The sequence below is a fragment of the Scheffersomyces stipitis genome, chromosome 8 (genome assembly GCF_000209165.1).
Source record: "Scheffersomyces stipitis CBS 6054 chromosome 8, complete sequence".
NCBI lineage: Eukaryota > Fungi > Ascomycota > Pichiomycetes > Serinales > Debaryomycetaceae > Scheffersomyces > Scheffersomyces stipitis.
Window position 1 is genome coordinate 557,595 of NC_009048.1, and position 15,258 is coordinate 572,852.

General features: G+C 42.2%; 7 protein-coding genes across 7 annotated transcripts; 3 read left to right on the plus strand and 4 right to left on the minus strand. All coding sequences in view use genetic code 12, as the record gives it.

Moving 5' to 3' along the window:
- Nucleotides 1–1,102: 1,102 nt before the first annotated feature.
- QDR22 (multidrug resistance transporter) lies at nucleotides 1,103–2,533 on the plus strand (the record flags this gene model as incomplete). Its single annotated transcript, XM_001386465.1, has 1 exon — nucleotides 1,103–2,533. One exon carries the CDS (start codon nucleotides 1,103–1,105, stop codon nucleotides 2,531–2,533), a length of 1,431 nt encoding a protein of 476 aa, XP_001386502.1.
- A 1,042-nt stretch (nucleotides 2,534–3,575) lies between these two features.
- Nucleotides 3,576–5,050, minus strand: YDJ1 (yeast dnaJ homolog (nuclear envelope protein) heat shock protein). Its single transcript, XM_001386664.1, has one exon. It carries the CDS (start codon nucleotides 4,908–4,910, stop codon nucleotides 3,696–3,698), a length of 1,215 nt encoding a protein of 404 aa, XP_001386701.2. The 5' UTR covers nucleotides 4,911–5,050; the 3' UTR covers nucleotides 3,576–3,695.
- A 528-nt stretch (nucleotides 5,051–5,578) lies between these two features.
- Nucleotides 5,579–7,305, minus strand: PICST_85645 (adenylate cyclase-associated protein). Its single transcript, XM_001386665.1, is given in 2 exon segments — nucleotides 5,579–6,175; nucleotides 6,188–7,305. The coding sequence occupies 2 exon segments, from the start codon at nucleotides 7,292–7,294 to the stop codon at nucleotides 5,678–5,680; spliced, it is 1,605 nt and encodes a 534-aa protein (XP_001386702.2). The 5' UTR covers nucleotides 7,295–7,305; the 3' UTR covers nucleotides 5,579–5,677.
- Nucleotides 7,306–7,813: 508 nt separating this feature from the next.
- On the plus strand, nucleotides 7,814–10,157 carry ARP5 (vacuolar targeting, actin-related protein; the record flags this gene model as incomplete). Its single annotated transcript, XM_001386466.1, has 1 exon — nucleotides 7,814–10,157. Exon 1 carries the CDS (start codon nucleotides 7,830–7,832, stop codon nucleotides 10,155–10,157), a length of 2,328 nt encoding a protein of 775 aa, XP_001386503.2. The 5' UTR covers nucleotides 7,814–7,829.
- A 124-nt stretch (nucleotides 10,158–10,281) lies between these two features.
- NOP2 (nucleolar RNA methyltransferase) lies at nucleotides 10,282–12,207 on the minus strand (the record flags this gene model as incomplete). Its single annotated transcript, XM_001386666.1, has 1 exon — nucleotides 10,282–12,207. The coding sequence occupies one exon, from the start codon at nucleotides 12,157–12,159 to the stop codon at nucleotides 10,282–10,284; it is 1,878 nt and encodes a 625-aa protein (XP_001386703.1).
- A 193-nt stretch (nucleotides 12,208–12,400) lies between these two features.
- Nucleotides 12,401–13,837, plus strand: PICST_33825 (negative regulator of GCN4 expression; the record flags this gene model as incomplete). Its single annotated transcript, XM_001386467.1, has 1 exon — nucleotides 12,401–13,837. One exon carries the CDS (start codon nucleotides 12,401–12,403, stop codon nucleotides 13,835–13,837), a length of 1,437 nt encoding a protein of 478 aa, XP_001386504.2.
- A 73-nt stretch (nucleotides 13,838–13,910) lies between these two features.
- Nucleotides 13,911–14,867, minus strand: HEM2 (S-adenosylmethionine-dependent methyltransferase; the record flags this gene model as incomplete). Its single annotated transcript, XM_001386667.1, has 1 exon — nucleotides 13,911–14,867. The coding sequence occupies one exon, from the start codon at nucleotides 14,865–14,867 to the stop codon at nucleotides 13,911–13,913; it is 957 nt and encodes a 318-aa protein (XP_001386704.2).
- Between the last annotated feature and the right edge of the window lie 391 nt (nucleotides 14,868–15,258).

Sequence of the window (15,258 nt, forward strand, 5' to 3'; positions counted from 1 at the left end):
TTACATGTGTTTCAGTGTTCTCAGACTACAAGTTTATTTTATTTATGAAGCTAGCCGCCTTTTGTAAAATAAACCTTAACCTTATTCTTCGTATATATCTCAAACGAGCAGTGCATGATTGTATTTTTTATTTCACCTTGTGATAATATTTAATTTATAGGATACCATAGAATACAAAGTCCTACCATGGAATTCTAACAAAGTAGATGTGACTATTAACGGACAGGTAAAGTGGCAGCAGGATATCAAAGCAGGATATCAAGGCGTTTTCCTCCGTTTTGTATTGTTCGTTTGTAACGCCTGGAAATGCTCGTAAAGTAGATTCCCCAAAGCAGTAAAACCTCACGGTCGCAATTTTCCATTTTAGAACAGGGCCAGGGTCGGCCCTCGGTAAAAGTTAGAAGAACGTGACAAAAAGAGGGGGGCTATATGCCTGAATATGAAAATGAATCAGGATGGACGTTGGGGACACAAAATCAGCATGCAGAGGAGAAAACTGCAAAATGATCCACAAACTCAATCTGCAAAATGGTCGAAGAAAAAATGTCTGCGTCGGCTCCGGGTTCCGAGCTCGAATCTCGGTAGTTCGGAACGGTCTTCAACATCTCCGACTGAAAGATAATGATACTTTTTTTTCCTCGGACTATTTCTTATGTCAAACAATTATTTTCTGCTCTGACTCACAATTTCTAGAGAATATTCCTTTACGAATTTTGTGTGTAAGGTGATCGGCTGTTTCTTTGACACCACGATACATGCATCTGTCCGGAGTCGCTGGCCGTTGCCGAAGAAATACTAACTTTTGACATTGCATAAATATAGTCCATTCCCAAGCTTTTTGTGCTAAGACTTTTTAGCTGATATTAATTTTGTGGATAATTTGGTCTTTCCAAATATTGCAATCGAAACGGAGTATGAGAACATGGCAGACACATCTAATATGAATAGTATCGAACAGGATACAGATATAGTAGACGACATCCAGATCTTGGAGAAGGAGAAAACTAGAGACAAAGATGATTTGTTTAACCCAGTTGAGTCAAGGCAGACTGAACGGGAAATACACGAACCTGAGTTCTCCATTTTTGGGCCCCACGAAAGAATGGTTTTGATCCTTATCTTGTCGTTGGTCGGCTTTTGGAGTACAGCATCTTCGCCCATATACTTTCCAGCCTTGCCTACTCTAACTGCGTATTTCCATACTACACCTTCAGTCATGAACTTGTCAGTTGTGGCTTACTTGGTTTTCCAAGGGATTGCACCCACAGTTTCTTCAAACTTGGCCGATAACTTTGGGAGAAGACCGGTGATCTTGGCTTGCATCTTGATCTTCATCGCTGCCTGTATTGCCATTTCTAGAACAAATGTCTATTGGCTCTTGGCAGTGTTGAGATGTGTACAAGCAGCAGGCATAGGTCCAGTTATTGCCATCAGCTCAGGAGTAGCTGGTGATGTGTGTACTAGTGCCGATAGAGGAGGATTCGTCGGTATCGTAGCTGGAATACAATTGCTTGGAAATGGTATGGGTGGAATGGTAGGAGCAGCTCTTATAAACCAATTCAACAGTTGGAGAGCCATCTTTATTTTCTTAGCTATTGGAGCAGGAGCTACTCTAATCTTTTCATTTTTCTTTCTTCCAGAAACGTCAAGAAGAATAGTAGGAAACGGTTCTATTGTTCCCAAACACTTTATCTCGAAGTCAGCGCTCATCTACTTACCCCATTTCAAGAAAAGAATAAATAATGATACGACTACTCTTGAACCTCCTACGTCTTTCGACTTCCTTAGTCCCTTCAAGATCTTTTTCAAAAAGACGGTTTTTCTTACTTTACTTCCTGGAGGATTACACTTCGCAGCATGGACAGTAACTTTGACTTGCATTTCTACTTACTTAGAACAGGAACCTTACAATTACACCGTCTTGCAAGTTGGTTTTGTATACCTACCACAAGGTTTATCCTGTCTTGTGGCTTCTATTTTAATTGGACGAACATTGAACTGGTACTATCGCTACAGTTTGAAGAAATACAACGACAAGTACCAGGATGCATTATTGAAGCCTCGATTCAACATTTTCCGTGCCAGAATGACCGTGTGTATTGTTCCGGCCGTTCTCATGATTATAGGGCTTGTAATCTTTGGTTGGTGTCTACATTATCATCAGCATATTGCCTCTATAATTGTATCCTCCATTCTTATTGCAATGTCGTCGTCGTCCTTTATTGCTGCGATGACAACAATGCTTGTCGACATGCATCCCAACAATGGCAGTGCCTCAACAAGTTGTTTGAATCTCATGCGTTGCTTGCAAGCAGCATTATTTTCAGGTGTTCTCGAAAACATGATAGCTTCCATGGGATTGGGAGGCACTTTCACTCTTTTGGCTGGCCTTTGCATTGTGCTTGACCTTTGTTTGGTCTACGTTGTCATTTCTGTCTCCAAGAACCTCAGAGAAACTTCTGCGCTCACTACACCAGTTGAATCTGACAACGAAGTGGACGAGGTACCGGAGCAGAAGTCACTTCAGCCATAGTAGCCATAGTACGGCCCACTTAGAATCTACATTTACGTTAATTAATTTTGCATCTTTACTCGTTGATCGTTTTCAGTTCTTGCTCTTTCGGTTTTACCAGCATTCGTTTTATCCCCAGCCCATCGTCGGACCACCGGCAGACCCTTAATTGTGTTTCAATTAGTCAGCATATCTATATAGAAATAGACGTTTCAAATTTATCAATACGAGTTTTTTGTCATGTATCTCGGACCAAAGCTAGTCCGTATTGTGCTGCGGCGCCAATTTAGACTAAGCAGACGAAGGAGCATGAAGGGGGATTCGGAGTTGGACCCACTCCGGCTCCGAAGTCTACCCCAGATATCGCAGAAATGTCTGATATTTGTTTGTTTGCAAGTTAGCCTTCCCGGCCTCTGTATGTTTCATGTCTGAAAGCTGTGCTCGGACCTTTGGCAAGTCCGTCGGCAATAAAACCTCTTTAATCCAGGTACGGAGTAACCGACAAAAAATCGACTTATCGGCTATAATTCCCTGCACGATATACGTACCTGAAAAAGGAAGACGAGGTATGAAGCTTGCCTTGCTCTATGGAAGTTTCGTGTGTTGTTTCTCGTCCGGGGAGGTTGCAATCCCAAACTCGGAAGTTGTTCCGAATTTCCAGTGGATCAACCGAAAAACCAGTTCAAGCGCTAATCGCATAGCGCAATTTAAGCGCAATTTTTTTGGCACCACGATACCGCTAAATCAGAGGAGGAGTTCATCTGATGATGGCGATGGCCCAACTGGTCACCTGTCACTTATCCGGAGGTGGAATTCGTATACGGAACTGGCCAGTCTAGACCCGTTCTATTAATCCGGAACTGCTATTAATAAAACTCTCGCTAGCGAACCATACAGATACACAACAGACCGCAGAAGAGACACTTCACTAGACAATCTTGAAGACAAGTAAAAACACAAATCCAAAATTACAATTGGTAAAGCGATCTTACCAAACATGAAAACCAAACCACACTATTCTTATTGGTTTATACATATACTATACAGAAGAAGTTAACATAATCTAAGAAGAACCTTGTACATGCGATAAGAAATTTAGCAAAGAATTGATATATAGATATATGTATAAATACCCGAGTTCGTGTAGACACACTCCATCTTTCGATTAACCACTACGCTACGCTTATTGAGAAGCACATTGCACACCGGCACCGCCCTGGCCTCCTTCTTCTTCGTCCGAGTCGTAGGTATCACGTCTGTTGTTGCTGTGCTTGTAAGGATCGACATCGACGATTTCCACATCGTCTACTTCGGCTCCCTTTGGAATAGATACCTTGGTTCTGGCTGGCAATACGGATTCCAAGGTCTTCAAGTTTTCCTCGGATGTGAAGTTCTTGGCTGGGAACTTGATGTTGAACTTGATGAACAAGTTGCCTCTGCCTCCTTGTCTATACACTGGCATACCTTGGTTTTCGACAACCTTGACTAAGCCTGGAGAAATAACATCACCTGGGATGATATCGATTTTGATGTAATCGCCCGAGACGTGCTTGAAGGCGATTTCACCACCAGCAAGAGCAGTCAACAAGTCGACCTCGGCTTCGTAGTATAAGTCATTACCCTTTCTGGTGTACTTGTCGTGCTGCTTTTCGTCTACAACAAAAACAACATCACCAGGTGTAATACCTGGTTCTTGGTCACCTTCTCCAGAGAAGACGACTCTTTGGCCATCCTTCATACCTGGATCAATGTGGACTTGCAAGATCTTACGTTCGGCTTGAGTCTTCTTACCCTTACAAGCGGTACAACGGTCCTTAGGATCGCAAATATCACCAGTACCTTGACACTGGTCACAGACAGTCTGGAATCTCTGAATCATTGGACCCATCTGTCTGGTGACAAACTTCATACCAGATCCGTTACAGCCACTACATTTCTTGATCTTACCCTCTTTACCACCGAGACCGTTACAGGTCTTACACAAAATGGTCTTGTTCAATGCCAACTTGGCGGTTCTTCCCTTGTAGAGCTCTTCCAATGTGCACGAGATCAGGTGCTTGATATCCTTACCTCTGGAAGGACGTTGAGGACCACCTCCCATTCCACCGAATCCACCACCAAAGAACTGAGAAAAGATGTCTTCAGCTCCCATTCCACCAGGACCACCTTGTCCCAGCAATCCTTCTTCACCATACGAATCGTAGATCTCTCTTTTCTGGTCGTCAGAGAGAATCTCGTAAGCGTGCGAAATTTCCTTGAATTTTTCAGCTGCTTCAGGCGAAGGGTTCTTATCAGGATGGTATTTAAGAGCAGCCTTTCTGTAGGCCTTCTTCATCTCGGAGTCGGAGGCCAGGGGCGACACGCCCAAGACGTCGTAGAACTTTGTTTCCTTAACCATGGTTGCTTACAAAGAAAGAAGAGTGTAATAAATTATTGACTAATTTGAATAAATTTAATGTTGGAAAATTCGTGGTGCGAATTCTTGAAAATCTCAGCTTTATCGAAATTCACTGATATCACTGCTGTGGACGCGTTTAGCTTTGCTTTAGTCTCAAAATCTGTAGATACGTTCTAAGTAAAGTAGAGACTATACTGACGTCTTTTCTATTCAAATAAATCCAAGCTGGTGGTAGATTTCTCTTTGCCTCTTTCTTACAAATGCCATCTTCTTTGGGATTTCCAAACGTTCTGTGGAATTCTGCGAGAAATTTTTTTGTGGGTGTGTGCAGGTATGAACGTGATATACATGTATGCAGGAGATATATAGAGATCTAATAGAAGATTATCGAAAGAGGAAGCGATTGAAATGGTGACTTTCCCGTGAATATGGTCAAAATTCATGCAGTATATGGAGGTATGTGGTGAGGTTATCCATGTTTATTTATGTTCAAATCGGATTTTTGTAGCTTATTGTATTTGCATTATCTCTGTATAGCCAACTATTTGACTGCGAAAAATCGATGCGTTTGTTATCTCCTAAATATTTTACCATACTAATTTCTCACTTTTACTCATATTACCATTCTAATTCTAGTTCGACTTAGTCCAGGCTGTGCTTCTACTTTTCCAGAGGTCAGATTGTATTCTTCTCTTACATTTCTATTTCATTTACTTGCATTTTTCACTCTCAGAAATTCATTCATGTAGCAATCGCATACTATTCTATCAACCCACATGTTCAACAACATCGCTCTGCAACTTACCGTTCTTGATGGTGTGCTTGAACTGTTCGGGAACTGCCAACTCCTCGTAGTCGTCAGCGGTAGGAACATTGATGTTCAACGCAGTGGTGCTACTGGTGAAAACCTGAGCATCAGCTTCCACTGACTCCTTGGACAAATACACACTACCTTCATCAGATTTGTCGATGCTAATAATTGCGACTACACCAACAATCTGTAAGCCAAACTTATACGACTTAATGATATCGACACCAGAGATCAACGAGTCTACAACTATACCGGTGTTCTTGGTTTCAGAGATAGACACAGCATTGGCTTTACCCTTGAGTTGAATAGTGATACCATCACAGTTACCAATGAATACTGACTGATGCATCTCTACGTCAATCACAATTGGACTGCCGTCGGCGACATCGGCTGCAGTGTAATTCTGGATGATCCACTTTGTTCCATCGATCAACTCCTTCTGTGCTGGCTTTTTCTTGGGTGCAACAGCAGCAGACGACGATAAACTGGATGGTTTCTTTGGCGGAGCCGGTTTTTTGGCCACTGCTGGTGCTTGGGCTCTCAAAGCAGGATTTTTGTGAGTCATTTCTGACTTGTCAACCTTCTTGAGTCCAGAAGTGATGTTTTCACCCTGGTTCAATTCAGCAAAGACGGCATTGATTCCACCAGCAGGAGCTTCCTTAGGCTTGGAATCATCAAAAAGAGATGCTGGAGGTGGTGGTGGAGGTGGTGGTGGTGGAGGAGCCCCACCAGCTGCCCCAGGAGCAGCAGCAGAAGAAGAAGAAGAGTCTACCGATTCCAAGGCTTCTTCAAAGGAGACACCAGAAGCGTTATTCCAGGCTGGGCCAGTTGTATGGAACTCCTTAATGTAGGTCTTCAAGTCGTCAAAGATGGCCAAAAACAGCTGGACCCATTGCACGTGTTTCTGGTCTTTTTCCCTGAATTCCTTAAGAACTCTGTCCGACCAGAACTTAGCCGAGTCCTTGAATTCAGGCACAGCCGATACCGGAGTGTCAGTAACGATCCAGCCGACTACAGAGGCACCTTCAGCGATGGTGTTCAAGTGGTTGAAATACTCGGATCTTCTGTTAGTGTCCTTCAATCCGATGATTTCCGAGACCTTCTTGTTTATAGGAGTCAATACCTGAACGAAGTTGGAGTTGGAAAGATCGGGCTTTTTGGCTTTAGCAACGATTTCCAAGAAACGAGTCTGTTCTGAAAAGGCAGCTTGGAGTAGCGAAGCAGCCTCTCCAACCAATGGGTCGATTTGGTTAGATTTTTCCACAAGGGGTCCAATGCTAGACTTTATGAACGCTTCAAATGCAACAACCGATTTTGGTTTAGCAACAGCAGCAGCACTTTCACCAGCAGAGGATGGTGCAACAGGAGCCTTTGGGCCCGAAATTGCACCGATTGGTCCTGAGGCAGTGGAATTGGTAGATCCCGAGCTGATGGCTCTTTCTCCAGCATTCTTCTGAGCCTCAGTCTGGAAAATCGAGATATCTTCAAGACGCGACGTAGCAGCTTCCAAACGCTTGAGGATTGTGATGATGTTGTAGCCCTGGAGGTTGAACTGGTTCTCTTCTGACGACATAATGGTTTAAGTGGCAATTGAGGAAGAGAAGGTGGTGTTGTGGAGTTGGAATATTATGATTTGGTTTTTGTGGAAGTGGCACAGTCCCTGGGGTGGGCAGAATTTAGTGAGAGTAAAATAGTGAGGGCGCAATTGGGTGCTTAGCGAGAATAATAGGAAGAATAAAGGAGACGAGTATTTATGGAATTGGCAGAAAATTTCTCCTCAAATGTAGAATAAAGAATGTTGACACTGAGGCAATGTTGGTGTACGAAATCTTTTTGCTAATTGTTAATAAATAGTGGAAATCATGAGTGTCAACTTCTCTTAGGGGACTTTCCTTAAATAAAATGGCCCTATCGCGTCTGAATTTCTCACTAGAATCGGTACACCCTCACTAAATCTCTCCCTATTTTCTGTCGCATATTTTCAGTAATTTCATTTTTCACAAATCTCCATATTCCCATATTTTCCACCAACCTCAATCTCAAATTCATCTGCAATTCTCGCTCTATTTTTCAATATTTTCATTGAGCTTCTACACTTTACACATCATATGGCTCCGACAAAAGTGAAGACGGAGGAGCCCGAGCTTCCACCGCAGAAAGTGCATCTTCTCCGAGACGTGGTGCCTCCCACAGACCTCGATCCTATCTATTCCAACTACCAGACTGGGGTACCAATAGCACTTGATATTGGCTGTTCCAGCTTCAAAATTGGTCTCACGAATTCGCCGGAACCACACAACATCTTTCCATCAGTAGCTGCACGCTACCGGGACAGAAAGGCATTGAAAACTCTTACTCTTGCCGGAAAAGATGTCTACAGAGACTCACTAGTCAGATCCTCCATTAAGACACCCTTCGATGGACCCCTCGTGACCAACTGGGACTACATGGAGGTTTTACTCGACTATTCCTTGGCCCATTTGGGTGTTGTTGGCGATAATGGAAGGCTTAATAACCCTCTCATCTTGACGGAACCAGTAGGAGTACCGTTCTCACAGCGTAAGAACATGTATGAAATTCTATTTGAGGCGTACCAAGCACCCAAAGTGACATTTGGAATCGACTCATTATTTTCATTCTACGCTAACTCAACTTCATCTACAGCTAGTGGTCTTGTAATTGGCACTGGGCACGAACTGACTCACGTCATCCCAGTTCTCCATGGTAAAGGTATTCTTTCACAAACGAAGAGAATCGACTTTGGGGGCCATCAGGCTGAGCAGTTCCTCGGAAAGTTGTTGCTGCTAAAGTATCCCTACTTCCCCTCTAAATTAAATGCTCATCATACATCCAACTTATTCCGTGATTTCTGCTACGTTCTGAAAGACTACCAGGAAGAAATAGATCATATTTTGGATATGGACAAGTTGGAAGAGGCAGATATTATAGTCCAGGCACCTGTAGAGATCAATGTAGGAACTGAAAAGAAGAAACTGGAGGAAGAATTGGCTCGTCAGGCTGCTAAACGTAGAGAACAGGGAAAGAGATTGCAAGAGCAAGCCCAACAGAAACGGTTGGAGAAATTGATCCAAAAACAAGAGGAATGGGACTATTACTCGAAGTTCAGAGAGGAATCTGAAAAGCTCAATAAGCTGGAACTACAGGCCCGTTTAGAAACTGATGGCTTTGACGATCTCGCTGACTTCAACAAATATATGTCTGGATTGGAGAAGTCGTTAAAAAAGGCACATGATCAAGACATTGGAGAAGGAGATAACCATGAGGTAGATCCAGCCAGCGCTTGGCCACTTTTAGATACACCTGATGACCAATTGACTGAAGAGCAGATCAAGGAAAAGAGAAAGCAGAGGCTCCACAAAGCCAATTACGATGCCAGGGAGCGTTCAAAGGAGTTAAAGAGACAGCAGGAAGAAGAAAAGGCGCAATACGAACGTGAACAGCAAGAATGGAGAGAAAAGGATTTGGAAGACTGGTGTAACGTCAAGCGAATCCACTTGGCTGGCTTAATAAGTAAATACAAAGAGAGTATAAAACTTTTGGAATCTTTCAAAGATAGAAAATCTGCTGCTGCACAACAAAGAATGAAAAACATCGCCGATTTGGCGAACGATGAGAGCGGATCGACCTCCGCTGCTTCAAGAAAGAGAAGAAGAAATGCCAACTCTACTATCGACAACGACCCCAACGACACGTTTGGTGCGAATGATGACGATTGGGCAGTTTACAGAGATATCAGCAATCAGAAAATTGAAGAAGAACTAGGTGAAACCAACCAGGAAATCTTGAGTTTGGAAGAGGAGCTCTTAAAATTCGATCCTAACTTCCATCACGAAGATACATTCGCTGCTTCTCAAACATTTGACTGGAGAAATCTGGTTTTGCACAAATTCATCCATGGGCCACGTCAAAATATCACGATAGCCATGCAGGCAGAGGGCATTAACCCAGATGAAATCGACAATCACCCCGAGATCATTCGTAAGAACCATCAGATCCATGTAAATGTAGAGAGAATACGTGTACCAGAGATTTTGTTCCAGCCTCATATCGCTGGGCTTGACCAGGCTGGTATCTCAGAGATTCTGAGCGATTTGTTGAATAGGAGCTTTGGTTCCAGTTTTTATGAAGGTGGTGACTCTCTCAACTTAATCCGAGATGTATTTGTAACAGGTGGTTTAGCCCATTTACCTAACTTTACCACCAGAGTCACCAACGATTTTACAAGTTTCTTGCCTGTTGGTGCTCCTATTCGTGTACGTACTGCCAGAGACCCTATTGGAGATTCCTGGAGAGGAATGCAGAAATGGGCATCCAGTGAAGAATGCGAAAACAGCTACATTTCTAAGGCAGATTACGAAGAGTATGGCCCAGAGTATATCAAGGAACACGGACTTGGTAATGTTAGCTTACGGTAATTATAACCAAAAGACTACAACTATCAAAATCTATCAAATCATGTAGTAATATACAGAAATAAAGAACTAGAGTTCCAATATGTAAAGTTAGATGCAATAATGTAGTCGTCAAGAGTGAGTCAACCTATTTCTTAGCTGCGTTAGGGTTGATACCCTTCCTCTTCAAGTTTCTCTTTACGGATTGATCTATCAAGCTCTTGTCCTCGTCGTTTTCAAACTCAGCGAAGTCGTCATGAATAATACCTTCTTCTTCAGCTTCAGCTCTGGCAATAGATTCCTTCTCCTTGGCACCAGCCTTCGAGACATCATGAGGAGAAGCAGCAATTTTCTTAAACTTGGCGACGAAAAACCCATCCACATTGTAGGTGTGAGGGTAGTAACGTCTGGTCAAGTTAAGACTTGGATTGAAGTGTTTGCCTCTGTATGATGTGAAACCTTCCTTTCCGATTTCCAATCCAGCTTCGATCAACTTGACGTTAGGACGTTTTCTCAATGCATAGTCTACAACAGATTCGTTTTCGTCTACCGCAATAGAACACGTAGAGTACACAATGATACCACCGGTAGCGGAGTTGGCATCGACGGAATCGATGGCAGAAAGTAATAACTGCTTTTGCAAGTGCGGAATCTGAATGAAATCTTTTTCTGTACGACTCACCTTGACAGACTCGTCCTTTGCAATGACACCGGTACCGGAACAAGGAGCATCCAACAAGACTCTGTCGAAACCACCAATGACCTTGGGGAACTCTCTGGCATCGTAGTTACAGACAATGGTGTTCTTGCATCCTAATCTGTGGATGTTGGCAATGAGTGACTTTGTTCTGGCTTTGTTGGCATCGTTGGCAAACACACATCCTGTATTCTTCATCAAAGCAGAGATGTACGTCGTCTTACCACCAGGGGCAGCGGCCATATCCAATACACGTTCGTTTTCTTGAGGTGCAAGAGCAATAACTGGCAAGAACGACGAAGCAGCTTGCAAGATGTAGTGCCCAGCCAAGTACTCTGGAGTAGCACCAATAGGCACTTGGGAATCAAATACTTGTAAACCAACTTTAGTCCACGACCCAATAGGTTGCAAATTGACACCTCTGTTGACCAAAGTCTGTGCCAAGTCACGACGCCTGGTTTTCAATGTGTTGGTTCTGATGGTAATAGGACGAGCGATTTCGTTTGCTTCGAAGAACTCCATGGCTTCAGAAGGAGAAAACAAATTGAACAACTTTTCGGCAAGGAACTCGGAATAGCCGAAATATTCACATATATCTTTGAGCAATCTACTTATGTAGTCATTTCTCGAAGTGCCTTCTTCAGCAAGATCTTTGAAGTTTTCCAAGACTTTGACGATTTCAATCATTCTGGTTCTAACCATTGTAACATCCTGTGGACCTTGTTCCATAATTTGTGCTTCTTCGGCGGAGGGCAACACCTTGGCCCTTGGTTGGTTTGTCTGTGACTCCAATAATTCCTTTTCTGCCTCTTCAGCTTCAAGTTCAGCCTCTTCGTCAAGCTTTCTGGAAAAGGCTTCCATATTGGCAGCATTCAAGTCTTCTATATCTTCATCTTCGTCGTCAGAGAACATTGGCTTAGCACGTTCTTCTTCGTCAGAATCGTAGAACTCTTCGCCGTCTTCGATTTCGAATTCATCGTCGTTTCCAACTTCTTCGTCATCTTCAAGAGCATCGAGTCCTTCTTCTTCATCAGAATCGTCAAATAATGCCTTCTTAGCATTTGACAACTCTTCCAAATCGACTTCTGGCAAGTCTTCTGGCTCTTCGAATTCATCTTCTACAGATTGTTTCTTTTTATTGTTGCTCGTCTTCTTCTTATTGTTGGCTTCCTTGTTGTTCTTGTAGTCGTCTTTAGACTTCTTGGTAGCCTTGGCTGGTCTTTCAGGCTCATCGGCCAACTTTCTCTTCTTGTCTCTCTTTTCCTTCTTGGCTTGGAACTCCTCAAACGAAGGTGGAACACCTTGCTTATTTTTAGCTCTTCTACCCATCGTTAAAAAGAGTTTACAATCGAAAGGGTATCTTCTCTAGATCGCAATATCTCAACTTAGAGACTTAAGGTATTCTGGAATTTTTCAGTTCATGCTCATCACTGAAAAATTAAATATTTCAGTCACATGATTTGTGCGTGATGGCATCTCCAATTTTTGCAATACATCAAGTCTGAGGGCTACTATACTATTACAAGAAAGCACTATCTCCAGTCCCAGTTGTAGCATATAAGGAATAATAATGACTGAGGTCGAGATTCCGGAAGTAACAACTTCTTCAGATGAGTCTACCAGAATTATAGAGAAAAGTTCCAAGATCATAACTGCTTACCAACATGCATTGATTCGTCTTCCTTCAGAAGGATTGAAAATTGTTCAGCTCAGACCAGATGGAGTTATCAGTTTGGGAAAATTCGGATCTTTTGAAGTAAATGAAATTCTTGGATTTCCGTTCGGTCAATCGTTTGAAATTCTCGAAAACTTGAAAGTCAAGCCTACCAAAAGTATTTCTCAGTTGCATGACGATGGAGAAGCTGGGGAAAACAGTGATGAAGCTATTGAAGACGTAGAAAAAGAGAAAGATGAACTTACCAAGATGTTTTCCAACAGTGCCGAACACAACCAGAATATCATAAATATCGGCTCTAAGATTCAAAAGTTGTCCAATGAAGAAATTGACGAACTCAAGAAGTCTGGTGCTACTTCCAAGATCGGGCAGACCATCATTGAGAAGATGATTGCTGGTCATGAAGGTTTCGAAAAGAAGACCATTTTTTCCCAACAGAAGTATTTGAAAAGAAAACAGCAGAAATTTTTGAGGAGATTCACTGTAGAGTACCTTGGTGCTTCGCAGCTCTTACAATACTACATTGAAAAAGACATTCAAAGGGTTTTAGATATGAGTGAAGAATCGTTAGGTTTGCTCATGACTTACGCCAACATCAGGCCTGGTGGAAGGTATCTTGTTATTGATGAAACTGGTGGTGTCATACTATACGCTATGATGGAAAGAATGAAGGGCCAAGGGTCTATTGTTCTTGTACACGACAATGAGCACCCTAACATTATTGCTCTTAGGCATTCAGACTACCCTGAAGAGTCAATTAATAGTATGATCAAGACCATCAACTGGCTTCAGTTTGTAGAGCCAGATAATGAGAAGATTGATTGGGAAGATGCCACAGCAGAAGAATTGGAGGAGATGAAGCCTCTGAAGAGAGCTCAATATGATAGAAGATCCAAGAGAGCTCACGAAATTAACGAGGTCATAAATATCGTTCAAGAGGGTAACTTTGATGCTCTTGTTTCGGTCAGTTCATTACATATGCCTACACTTTTGGAACATGTCCTTCCCACCATTGGGGGATCACGTCCTGTTGTGATATATAACCAATTCAAGGAATTGCTATTGGAAACACAGCACTTCTTGATGTCTGACAAAAGAGTGTTGGCTCCTTCAATTTTTGAAAGCAGAGTAAGAGCATACCAAACCATTCCAGGACGTATGCATCCGTTGATGACCATGAGAGGTTTTGGTGGCTATGTGTTGTGGGGTACTAGAGTTATTCCAAAGGAAAGTGGAGTACAAGCCATAGGAAGAGGTATTATCAAGAGAAAGAGAGAAGATACTCCTAGTACTGAGGATGAAAAGTCGGACAAAAAACCCAAAGAAGAATAAATAGATGTATCATAGTAATAAAATAGCATATCTTATCGTAACTCATTAGCTAAGAAGTATTTAAGATCGTTACTCACATTTCAGTAGTTCTTGTTATGTTGTCTAATACAGACATGTTGGAGCCACGTATCCAACCAAGTACGCATCTTATATTGCCTGCACTATCAGTGTATCGTTTAACTTTCCATTTCTTAAACGGAAATAACAACTCTTTCACTCTTTGTGCTTGTTCTTCGTATCCTAATTCAAAGACAAAAGCTTTTGCTTTTGTCGGCAACACAAGTTTTGTAATCAATGTTTCGTAGAATTCATTTTCTCCAACAAGAGCTAGAGCTGGCTCGTGGAGACGAACTGATCTCGATGTGCCATTGAAATCTACAGACAGTTTATAGTCTTGTAAGGGAATGTATGGAGGATTGGATGTGATAAGGTCTACGCTTCTGGAAGTCACTTCAAGTTGCTCAAGCAAATCATGACTAAAGATATCTACGTGTTTAAACGAAACTTTGCCATTATCAGAAATATCACGGGAACTTTCATAAATGGCGAGGTTTTCACAAGAAAGCTTGTATGCCTCGAGAGATATATCAAATCCTGTAACGTTTGAACACACTCCTTTACTCAAAAGGTCGGAATGAAGTAGAAGCGGGATACATCCTGTGCCAGTGCAAGCGTCTATCACGTTCAAACTGTTCAGTAATTTACCATTATTGGTCGTATTTTTGCGTTTACCAAAAGCATCAGCTAGTTCCGTTACCCATTCCTCAGTTTCCCATCGTGGAATCAACACTCCTGGGCGACAATGAATATCTAGAGATCCAAATGGTTGTGATCCTAGAATGTACTGTAAAGGTATCAATTGTGATCTTTCCCGTATAGCCGATTTCCATTTGTTCTTGGGAAGTTCTTGTTGGATCCAGCGTAGTTCCTGTTTGGCAGAATCTATGGTTTTGTTAGCTCGAAGTAGAGGGGGAAGGAGAAGAGAAGACTCTCGTGCTAGTCGGGCTAACTTCGGCGATATCCTGGGCATAAATATGTTAGCAAGGACTCACGAACAGAAAGAGGAAAACTTTTAACAAGAGACTAGGAAAGTATAGAATCTAGTTGTTCGTTCTCTGTTCTTGATTAAATCTAGTTGCAAATTTATTTCAGTGCGCATATAAAGGAACCAATTCCCATTTCTCGACTGAGCAAACTTTATACCAGACTCTCCGGACTTCTTTTATCATATAGAAGTCAGTTATAGCTATAGAGAGATTATAGTTAAAGTTGTAAAGATGTAGTTGTAGTCATAAATAGAATTATAGTAATTTATATAAAGATAGACATTCTCCACCTTGACATATGATTTCGTAAAATGTAGCAGTGGGTTTTTAAATGGGTTGCAATTCACTGCAACTATTCGGCGACACAAACTACAC